This window comes from Thunnus maccoyii, chromosome 14, assembly GCF_910596095.1.
Source record: "Thunnus maccoyii chromosome 14, fThuMac1.1, whole genome shotgun sequence".
NCBI lineage: Eukaryota > Metazoa > Chordata > Actinopteri > Scombriformes > Scombridae > Thunnus > Thunnus maccoyii.
Window position 1 is genome coordinate 4,179,261 of NC_056546.1, and position 12,280 is coordinate 4,191,540.

At 39.8% G+C, this 12,280-nt stretch overlaps 1 protein-coding gene across 3 annotated transcripts in view; it reads right to left on the reverse strand.

Moving 5' to 3' along the window:
• Positions 1-12,280, reverse strand: part of gfra1a (gdnf family receptor alpha 1a) — a 101,943-nt gene that overhangs the window by 16,938 nt on the left and 72,725 nt on the right. For all 3 annotated transcript variants that reach the window (XM_042432660.1, XM_042432661.1, XM_042432663.1), the window contains 4 exons: positions 11,076-11,254; positions 9,161-9,333; positions 6,282-6,391; positions 4,666-4,800 (listed from right to left, as the gene is read on the reverse strand). In XM_042432660.1, coding sequence (XP_042288594.1) covers positions 4,666-4,800; positions 6,282-6,391; positions 9,161-9,333; positions 11,076-11,254 — 597 coding nt within the window. The remainder of the gene's footprint in view (positions 1-4,665; positions 4,801-6,281; positions 6,392-9,160; positions 9,334-11,075; positions 11,255-12,280) is intronic.

Genomic DNA, 12,280 nt, shown 5'->3' on the forward strand with positions numbered 1-12,280 from the left:
GTATTCCTATGAGCACATATAGAGCGCTAGTCATTAGGAGTAGTCTGGACAATAAGCCTCAAACCTTTGAGCTTATTACTTCTCAATGCAAAGTAAATGGCACCTCAGCGTCTGTTTACTCAGGACACATTAAAGCGATTCACAGAACTGCAACACACTATAATATACAAGATATATACAGTAAATTGGAACTGAACCAAAACATTCAAACAAACACACATTTGTACATCCATACTTGTGAGGTCCGTCACTAACATATTATCCTCTAACCCTCCTTAACCTGCTGTATATCCTCACCTTAACCACCAAACTTGTAAACCTTAACTAGCAAAGGTGATAACTTTACAGTCATTGTAGCCATCAGCCACTAAATAGCTTCATGCTAACTACCAAAAAAATCCATTTGTGCAAAGCTAATCGGCTAAGAAAATATTGAGCTGACACACTGGAACCTTAGATGAGGGTCTCAGCATTTAAAGGCCTCAAAAGCTCCATGATTCTGAGGACAGTTACTTGAAATTAGGCCCAACTGGGTTTTAAAAAGTACTCAGAGAGGATTTAAAAGAAAGCAAACCACAAATTGAAGCCAATAATAACCCTAAAATTTTAGAGGTGTTATAAAGCGTCTCATTAATGGTTCCTAAATGTGTAGACGACTCGTCTGTCTCCTGAGACCAATCGCCTATTCTAGAAATGGACGACTTCAACACACTTGACCTGAAACCATATTACTGTACGTGACTATCAATGAGTATCAACAACAAGTCATATTTGTGTCTATTTATTTTCTAAACCCCCAAAACCAAGGCTTAACCCTAAAATAGTCCTTAGACTAAGTGAGAACCAGACCAAATATCCTCACGTTCAAGGTCTAAATCTCCAATTGTTCCTCAAAAAACAGCAGTACAGGAACACACACACATACACAAAGAGCTTTTTAAAGCACTAAACCAAACATTTGTTTAACCTTTACCAATGCAAACATCATGGCGTATTTGAACAAACATGATATCATCTTCACACTGCAGCAGATATTTGTGTTAACAGTGTGGGTTTGCCTCTCGCAGACGGCTACATTACCACTTCATCTCACTTTACATGGACCTGACTGGCTGTAATACTAGAATAATGATCATGTCTGACGGTGTGTCACCTTTGCATATTCAGTGCTTATTCAGGAAACGGGAAGGCATCACATCGGAAAAGCTTTGAATACATTAAAGCGCAAAGTCTTCTTGAGAATATTAAAGCGGTTCTCCAATCCAGTGTTTGGACAAAATAAATTAAGCTATTGCTGGATAATTTACCTCTAAAAAGGCCTCTAAAAAGTTTTCAATTATCAGATTATTCAATCAAACATTGCTTCATTTTAAGAGCTGATATATACGCTGAAATATCTGTTCCCAGTATGACTAGTAAATGAAGAACTGCTGGCTCAACATCCCAGTAAATTCTCTCCCATCATCTCTAAACAATAAAACATCTAAAGTATGGTGTAAGAACGGAAAGGTCTCTCAGTATTTCCATATTCTCTCTTTCCGTCTGTTCTCTCTCTTTCTCCCTTGTAGTTTCCTTCTAGTCATGACCCTGTAGCCGGTCTGTGTCAGGATCTTCAGAGTTGTCAGTTCCAGTTACTGCTGAGCAAGCTTAATGAGAGCAGAAAAGGGGGGGGGGGGGGGGGGGGGGGGGGGGGGGCATGAAAGGAGGGAGATGGAGACAGAGAGCTGGGATGAGCAGAGAAGAAGCGAGGAGGAGAACAAGTGCGAGGAACGGTTGTAATGGTTAAAATAAAGAAGTGAAGGAAGACTAATAATGAAAAGGCAGAGGAGGTGTATTTGTCCTTCACTCGGCTCCCTGCAGTGAAAAGAAGCAAATAAAAGATAGAAAGAAGGAGCTTGTTTTAACCCACATTAACCCCTTTGATCTCACCAATCCCACACAGACACACTCGAACAGACACGCTCAAAATCCTGCAAACATGCCGAGAAACATACACGTACTGAGGCTCACGCAGTCATGCACACACACATGTTAAAACACACACTGAAAGTAGCCTTTATTATAAGGCAGAACCAACCTCGTTAACCCCGGCTAGTAGAAAGACAACAGAGCAGAGAAAACAAGGAGGAGGGAGGGGTGGTGGTGAGGAGGGGGGGAAAAAAAAGATAATAGAAGAGGAGAAGACAGATGAGAGAGAAGTGCTGCTGAAAATGAGGCTGCATTTTGTTGGTGTTTTCTCATCTGGTAACTGTCATTTTGACCGAGAAAAATCAAACCGCCCACTTCGCTTGTGCAGAGATGAACCGCAAGCAGCAACTTATCTCCTTTATTGTGGCTCATTATTTTTGAATGTACACCATTTTCCAGAGCATATGCCTTCTTAGAAACACATTGACCAATTGATTGCTCGATTCAAGTGTCTTTAGGCCGGTTGCTTCATCAATTGAATGCCAAATTGATTCATTAACACTGCAAGAGGTAAACTTTGCACTTTGGCAGCTGCGTAATTGTGAATTTACAGACACTGGTGAATGCGTACTACTCTACAACAAATTGGCCATTAAATCATGTGATGTAACGCCGGTTAGATGCAAACAGACAGCAAAGTCATGATTCCTTCTGTACCAAAGTTTACCAATGAGACGTGAGCAGCAAAAGATTTTGGATGAGTCATTTTGCGGGGGCTTGTAGCTCTCCTGCTGTGAGAACTTCATCAGTCTTCATCCCACTTTCCCCAAACCTCATCAAAGGTTCAGTTTATCCATCCACAAAAACGTGGAAATTACAGTGCTCCCATCCTAATCAACCAACGCTGATTAACAAAACTACCCACAAAATGATTATTATTAAAACGTATTTGATATTTTTAGCCACCGTCTCATAGTGAAAGACTTAAGATATTCTTCACTCTGTCCGACTTTCCCCTCCAGAAAGAAACTTACAACTAAGTAAGTAAGTCTAGTGTGAGTCTAGTCTAGCGACACAGTTTGTATTTCACCCTCACCATCCTAGGCTTTGATAGCAGTACTTTTATTTCTGTCACATGATGTTTGGCCAAAGTTCATTCATCTGGTCAAGTTATTTATGAAATTCAGCAACATGTGATATAATCTGCCTAATTATTTTCATGATCGATTAATTGATTAGTTGTTCTGCCTTTAAAATGTCAGAAAATGGTGAAAAATATCAATCATTGTTTTCCAAAACCCAAGATAGTGTCCTCAAATGTCGTTTGAAAAAACGTTGTTTTGTCTCGACTGACAGTCCACAACCAAAAGATACTCAGATTCCTTTGATAGAAGACTAAAAAAACTAGAAAATATTCATATTTAAGAAACTGGAATCAGAGAATTCGGAAGTTTTCTTCTTAAAAATGACCCTTAATGATTAATAGATTGTCAAAATAGTTGTTAATTAATTTAACAGTTGGAAACTAATCGATAAATCAACCAGTTGTTGCAGCTCTAAATCTGCCACTTGATGACTTTATTTCAATTGACAAAGTGGCGATGAAGCGCCATCTAAAAATAAAAAGCCTGCAATCTGAAAGTTTTGTGTCTTTGTTTTGCTAATACACAAAGATTAATAAGAGATAAAAAGATTTAATAATAGATTTGTTAGCCTCAGCACTTAGCTAATCCGAAATATTTCATCAACCTGAAACTTGATCCAAAATGGAACCGGCCATTAGAGCCGAACCCTAATCACCACTCTGTCATTTCTAATCTTTGTAACTGATACAATAGGTTCACTTTCACTGGAAAATCTAAATGCAATCTTAGCAAACTGACCATTTATTGACCCTCATCCCTACCTGTTATAAAAAGGAAAATCCACCTTTTGTTTCTTAACCTGAACCTTTGAGATCAACAGAGATTTTGTCATTTGAAGACGCTCACACTGAATTTGTTACCAGACGGTCTAATAGCCTTCTGTTTCTCAGCAACCATCCTTTAACTATGTCCGAGCTCGGGGTGATTACGAACATTCATCCAGCTTAGGTGTCCTTGAGCGAGATACTCTCTTCATGACCCTGGATTCTGACCTCCGTACGTGGATCAATGAAGACTCAAGTTACACTTAAAACTGTGCTGTAGAGGATAAAAGCAGGCCGACTGACACCGAGCAGACTATCAAAAACAGAAGGAGCCTCTTATCTCTGCCGCTTGGTAGGAATGCCCCGCAATTTATTAATCTTGTCCGGAAATAGGTGCGTTTATATGTGTGTAAATGGTGTGCATGTGTGTGTGTGAGAGAGACAGTGAGTGTGTGCATGTTTGAGGGAGGTGTTAATTAAAGTCACGTAAGAGGGTTGGATGAAAAAGCCGCTTTCTGTCAGAGATTTGCAGGACAAGTTCAGACACACACACACACACATTCAGATATTGTGGTGCAATATGACTTGTTTCTCTACAATGTAGAGGGATAACAATGCAAGCATGGCAATAGGATATATTTAGTGAGAGGGAGAGGCCAAGAGAAGAGGAGACAAGACAAGAAAAGAAACGAGAGCAAGAGATGAAAAAGACCAGAAGAGCAGGGAAAGCAACAGAACAGAAACCGAGCAGAACAGATAAGACAGTAGAATAGAGTAGAAGAAAATAGAATAGACGACAGCTGGTCAGACAGCAGCCGAGCAGAGGAAAGGAGGCCGGGGGAACTTACGGAGGCAGGTGTTCTCTGTGAAAAACTCTGTGAACTTGTCACACTCGTCCTTGTTGTTGCCACTGTTGCTGCAGTCGCAGTAGGGAGACACGCTGATCTTGGGTGAGCGCAGATAGTTGGGCGTCATCACCGTACCTGCAGCAGGTGGACGGGGAGGAGCAGTTTTTTTTCATTAACACATTCATCGGTCTCTGTTTTAAGGAAATACTTATTGTCAAGGCTGATAAAAGTCAAGAAAACAGAATCTTTAAATCCTTTAAGAGTCAGAGTTATCATCCTCCTTCTGTGCTAAATGATGAATGTCATAATAACAAAAGTTAAATCATTGTAACTGTTATTTCTCTTTCACTCCCTCATGTACAGGAGTAACGCAGTGTGGTGGAGTTTCTGCAGGAAGCAGAATGCAGAGGAGCCGGAGTGAAGAATAGGCTCTCTCACTGTGCGGGAAAGTAAATAGCTTCAGTCAGTGATTTCTCACTCCCCCAATAGATTGTTCCCTTGCGCTGGCCGCACTCCAAAACAGGCCTTTTTTGTTTTGCAGTAGGCAGAATGAATTGGCGCTGTGTGGACGGTGTGTGTATGTGTGGTCTGGTTTAGAGACTTGTGAGGACCGACTCTTTGACAGCTCACTGTTGTGAGGACATGATGGGCTGTGAGGACGGATTAGCTGATGCTAGAGATATAAAACCGGATTTAAAGAAAAACTCATGTTTCATACAACTTAGGTTTCATTTGCAAGTGTAGTCAGTCCAGTTCAGCAGATCAATATCGAACTAACTGACTGTATCGGTTAAACATGCCCAGCTGGTGATTATCAAACTAACTTCAGCCTGATGTTGGACTGTTTGTTCTCCTCTGCTTGTATGGTGAGATTTTCATCATACTTCCTCTCCTTTATATGACAGATTGAGCCATTTGACTCAACTTTTCCTACCTTGTTAAAATGTTTTTTTCCCCTCATGTTGCAAGATGCTGCTCTAATCAGTTATCAAACTTAAAATGTGATCAATCAATCGTCATCTGAGCTAAATCAGACTTATCCTGAGATGTCTTGCCTCTTCTATAATTCTATAATTCTTCTATAATATCATAATATGATACCTTTTATCTTATCATGACATAAATATGTAATGTATGTAATAAATATGACAAATACTTATTATGAACAATATGATATGGCACACACCTACCATTGCTTTATTTGAAGGTAAAACCAAAAGTTGCCACACTGGGAATCTTAATAATCACTTTCTGCACAGAAAAATTGCACATATACACAACTGAGGCAAGGAAGGTATCAGGAGTTTGTCTGTGAACTGCTGGGGTCATTTCGTCGTTTGCCTTTGTTTTCTCTTCCAAAAAAGATCTGGCGAACCTTGAGCTTTTTTCAAAACCTTTATTGCTTAATGTCTGATCACCTGCATCTCTTTACCGTCTGACTTCTAATGTGACCAGTTTCCCGGATTTCAGCAATTACCTCAGTGAGTGGAATGCTATTGATGTCAATTTGAGTGAGAGCCAAATCTTTCAAAAAATCCAAGTCACAATAAACCTCATTTATCCTTTGAAGAAAAGGTGTAAGACAAGACTGACCGGTAACAGTCATAGGAACTCACCAATCAGACCCGAGTACGCCAGCAGACAGTCTGCGTAGTTCTCCTTCAGGCAGCCTGACAACGAGCGAGGCTCCGGCTGGCAGTTGGCAAAGAAGTCAGCCAGACGTGATCTGCAACACACACACACACACACACACACACACACACACACACACATCCAAAAATATTTTAGAGCCAAACATGATTATACTTCTAATAGATTTTATATGAGAAATTCAGATGGCCAATGTGACTGGAATGTGCAGCAAAATGGCCGGTCCAAATGAGTGTACTCTGGAAGTCATTTCTCTCAATGCAATTAGCCTCCTAAATGGCTGCCGTCAGTGAAGTAAGATGACCCTCTTACGTATGCTGCGGCTGTTTCATATCCTGGAATGAACGAGGCTAAAGGCAATTCTCCTCTGGCAAGTCTGTTCTGTTTCATTTACTGCCTTCACAAATGTTTGTTTACACTTTTACCACAGGTGCAGTGGCATGTGAAATTGAAATGGAGTTTTGGATTCCCAAGGAATTCACCATTTGAAGTGAGATTGAGTGTGATATACTGGCTTCTTGACACAAACCAAAACCTTTTAATGCCACTTTTGGACTCTACAATGTTTAAGGAAAAGCCAGTTTTCTTTTACAATCTGGGTCTCATTTTGCAATTTTTCACTCCTGTCACTGATGATAACGTTTCCCTCAGAATATTAATTGCTGAGATTTTTTTTTTCTTTTTTTCTGGCAGGGAAGGAACACAAGCGGTCAGGTTTACTGTAGGCTGTATTTCCCTGTAAGAAAGGTTAGTCACACTATCTGAATCATGTATTTGGCAGTAAAACCAGAATTAAGCCCTCATTCCACTGAAAAACATACAGCAGGTCAAAGTTAAACCAGGGAGTCAGTCCAGTAAAGCATTTGTCTTTCAAGTTCTCTATAAAATAAATAAGATTAAAATGAGGACTTGTTTGCAGTTATTGTCATGTCTGTGCACTGTTGGTTGCTGCGTTCCAAGGTCTCCACAGCTGATGAGTGAAATGTTATCATAATGAATAAGAATGAACAAAACTACAAAAAGACCAGGATAGTATTAAAAAAAATAAGAAAATAATAAAGAAACTGTATAATAAAACAATAAAATAAATAAAATGCATAATTATTTAGTAGTAATGAAGAATAAATTATAATGAATTAGCAAATAAAATAGCAACAAACTAATAATGTAATAATAAACTAATAAAATAAACTAAAATTAAAATAAATATTTTCTTTAAATCAAAGACTTTTCACTTTTGACGACATCCACTTAGCTCCCCGTTGAGTTTTCTTGAAAAATTACAAGGACATTTATATTTCTCTCCAATTGTTTTGATAAAATTGAAACTCTGGCTTCTCTGCTATATGCAAGCATATTAATTTTCCTCTTGTCACATGTACAACTCATAAAAACATTGCTCCACAGCGCTACTAGTGGTCAAAAACTCCACAGTTTACCTTTAACGCACCTCACTTTGAATTTAGCTATTTAAAAAGAGCAGATTTCTGTTTATCTGAAGAGTTATAAGCTAGTAGAAGGAACTGCTTGCAAGCATTTACCAAAACATATACGCACACAAGCATATATACACTCACAGTGTGATCTATCTAATCACACCATCCTGTTGCTGAGCAGAGCAGTGCGTAGTGAGAGTTGTCAACAGCAGCCAGTATACTAAACCTGACATATGGTGAGGGAGCTTGTGGAAATGCATGGCTTTAATCTATCTGTGCTAACTGACAAATGGGCTGGGAGGAGGCTGCGCTGCAGTGAGACCTGTTGTTCAGCCCTGAGCGTATGTCTGATGGATCCAGAGAGCACCATGGAAGCAAAAAAAGACAGATATGGAGGGAAGGACAGAAACTTGTAGAATGATTTTACTGTTGTGTTGCTGCTTGTTGTTAAGTAGAGACAGTAGGGTGAGCAGAGAGGGAGGGAGACCTGAGGCCACGGTCCAAATGGAGCTCATTTATGATGCCTAATGCTTCCATTTAATCCCAGAGAGCCACAAGGCTGCTGGCTGTAGGCTCAAGAGACCGCATAAACACACACATACACACACACACACACACACACACACACTCCAATGAGGGTGATGTCAGATGTCCATCATTGAATTACTCTTTTCCAACTCTGAATGCAGGAGCCCTGCAGCTTTTCTGTGTGTGTGTGTGTGTGTGTGTGTGTGTGTGTGTGTATGTGTGTGTGTGTGTGTGTGTGTGTGTGTGTGGATCTGAGACTTGAGGCGTGAAGGCAGACAATTTATTTCTGCTGCTGTTGGTGACTACAGTGACTGTGCAATGTAAAGAGGTGTCCATGGGGCATGTTTGTACGTCTGTGTGCTCGACCCTTCAAAACCCAATTATGTTCCAAACACAAAAAAATATTGTAATGGTGGATTTCTACTCTAAATTCACTTATAAATAATTGGTAATAAAAATATTTTATTATGTTTTATCTTTTCTGTCCATTCCGATGGACGGAGAATCTCAAAGCAAGACACCACCTAATGGTAGAAATGACATTAAAAGTCTTAAGAAACCTTTTTTCAACAAAAAAACCCATGGGTTTATGTATCTTTGATGAATGGTTAACACATATCATTGATGCTTTAAAACACATTGAATATATATTTTGTATTATTTTAACAAAAATTCAGATCCTCCAACCGTTCCTGGTGGCCTGAGGGTTAAGGCGTGAACCATGTACCATGGAGACTTTTGTTGGATTTCATTCCCCATCTCTCTCTCCCCTCATGTTTAATAAATCTTTACTATCATCTGTCTAATAAAGGCATAAACAATGCCCTGTAATATTTTTGAAAACATGAATGAATACGATTTGAAGGTCTATTGTATCCTACCTGCAGATGTAGTTGGTCTTGCAGGAGGCCTGCAGTTCAAGACAGTTGGGTTTTTGCTTTTCTTCGTACGAGCAGACAGGGACTATGGTCTGACGCCTGCGTTCAGAACATGCTGTTTGGTCGCTGAGCGGGCACGAGCAGAACAGCATGCCATAGCTGTGCTTCGGAGGAACCTGTGTAACACAAGAATCAACACAACACAACTTTACACTTAAAGTTCAAGACCATTTCAAGATTTTTCATTAATCATATACAGTGGAAACCGCTTATAATGATCACGTCTGTCCGGGTCAAAATGATCATTATAAGCCGATGATTATTATAACCGATTTTTTCTTTTTCTTTATTTCTCATGCAGATTACCATCTAATTGAAATTTGTCTATTACAGTGATTAGACTGATCAGCGCTGTGACTCTGCCATGAGGGAGGACAAAACATTACTAGGAAGAAGGGAGGACATTTCTCTTCCTTTGATAACATTAAAAGTAAAGTTAGACTTTGCTGTTGGCTTCCTGACTCATTGTAAAAAAGACAAGAGAGAAAGAGAGAGAGAGAAGCAGTGGTCGAGCGAGGTAGAGAGTGCATGAGGAAAACACGCCCACACCCCGCACCTCCGCACAACCCTGCTGAGGTGTGCCATCACACCTGATAATGGTGCCGCAGCCATTAAGTACATATCATACGTGTATCTTTTTTTTTTCCACATGTTGTCATATATGAAAAGACCCAAAATGAACACTGTAAGCAGGCTGTTTGATTACTATAAGCAAATAATTTAGACAGCATTTGTCTAGGAAAATTCTGTCCCGAGCTTTTTGATCCATATAAGCGGTTGATCATTGTAATCGTTTCCACTGTATTTTGTGACAATTACTGCACTGCCTCATACTTCTTTCCCCTGGATTTACTATTGAAGTCTGAAGTTGTGTAGATGTGTTTTCTTTGTTGAGCATCCTCAGTGGCTATTGCTGCTCATGCTAACTCTCAGTTCCCTCTGTTTATTCCACATAAACCATGTCACTGTTGGACATTTGCAATTCATCACTTACTGTGAGCAGGATGATTTTTGCAGTTCAATCAGTTCTGCCAACCTGTTGGTTTAGCATCGGTGGCAGTATAACAAACAACCACCAAATATTGAGGTGATAACATGCAGTCAACAACAGAAAATGTTCAACCCTTTAACGCAAATGTTAAAGTTTCTATGAAACAACAGGGAGGTTTTTATGAATTTTTATGCTAAAATGCCAAAATTTGCTCCCTTGCCTATTCAGCATTGCTGCAGTAGAATAAAAATATGAATACATTCTGATGTTAATGTTGAATGACAGTGTGGATGTCAAAGGGGTTGTAACAACAGACAGCCAGGCTACAAAAGAAGCATGTCATCATAGTTTTATCTCCAACTCAAAGAAAACTTGAGGCTTACGGCTGTTCAGACAGAGAGTTCTCTGCTGCGAGAAGAAGAAAACAAAATTATACATCACACTAAGATTAACAATGTCATGCGTTCTTTGTAGTTTTCAATTTATTCATATTGTTGCTTACTTGAAGCGGTCCCAGTAAAGTTATTCCAAAGGGACATCATGGGAGCTGGATTGTAATTACAATGGTTCACATCATTTTTTACAATATGGCACAGACAGCAACAACATCGTTTGTGTTTGATGACTGAATCAATGTCAAAGCTTCGCGCTGGAAAAGCAAACCCTATACAAAAAGGCCCGCATGATTATTTATTGTGATTCTGACAACCCCTCTAACTTATCCACTTCAAAATCATTCTTCCTTTTGAAGCAGGTCCTTTATGTTGGATATTCAGCTTTTATCAGATATCAGTCGTTTGGAAAACCTCCAGTGTGTGTGCTTTTTAGTCTCTTTTTTTTGATAAGCTTGTGTCAGAAGTGTCTTGCCTTGTCAAAGAACTGCCGCAGGGCCTTGTGGCACTTCCTCTTGTTGCAGACTTCAGCAGTGGAGACGCGGCTGGTGCAGGGACTGATATAGGATGAGCGGTACTTCTTGCACGTGTCATTCAGGTTGCAGGCCTTGGCAGCGTTCAGACAGTTATTCTCTCTGGCCACTGCAGGCTCACCTGTAGGGGAAGAGAGGGGCGGATGCACAGGGAGAGGAAAGGGAGGAAAAAAGAGAATTGAGCAGATGTTATCAAGATTATGATGCTAATGAATGACTTAGTCAGCCTTTCATCAGACACAAACAAGGCAGTGCATCAAATTGATCAAGAATCTAGCCAGAGAGAAGATTAGATAAGATGCAAAAAACATATATCTCTGTATCAAAAAACAGAAATATAGGCAATAAAGGGGCAGCTGTGACAGACAGATCTGTTTTTCATTCAAGCACAGTAGCTCATTAGAAAATACCAAATTGTCAAAAATGCCACATGAAGGCATGCTGATTTTGAGAAAGTGAACATCTGGGAAGTTAAAGCAAGTCTCCAGGAACAGCGCCAGGCTGTGAAGCCAATCTGACATACTATAGTGGCCAAATCGTGTAATTACTACTTCCAGGTCCGTCATGTGACGCACACTGGCTGAAAAGAAGCAGTTGTAAAATGGTGAATACATTTTTCTGAGTATTGCAACCCCTGCTGAGCAACTTTTATAGGAATGAATGGACGCCATCTTTGAACACAGTATTCAGTCTTCCTTAATGCATTCATGTGTTAAAGTCAAAGTCAGGAAAGAAGTAAAAAAAAGAAGATCGAGGGCTGTAGGACAGTTTTGGCCAAGTGGCCGCTGTCGGTACTGCATGTCATGTGACTCCTATTTGCTAACAAGTTTTCCCATACACAACAATTACACAAACAACAGCTGGTCTCTTTTAACCATTCAGTATTTATCTCAGCTCTCTGTGCACTCTTTACATCATTGCACTATTTGTATCCTGTTTACAGTTCACAGAAACAGTTTCAGCTGTATATAGACATTCTTTGTGTGTCTTTCTGAAGATTGTTGTGTTGTGTGTAAGAACACTGAGAGAACAAACACACTGAAAGCGTCAGACACGCACGTTTTGAAGTACACCTATTGTTTTAAATGGCCAAACGAGCACCAAAAGCATTATGAGGTGCATCAAACTGCCTTGACATCACTACTCC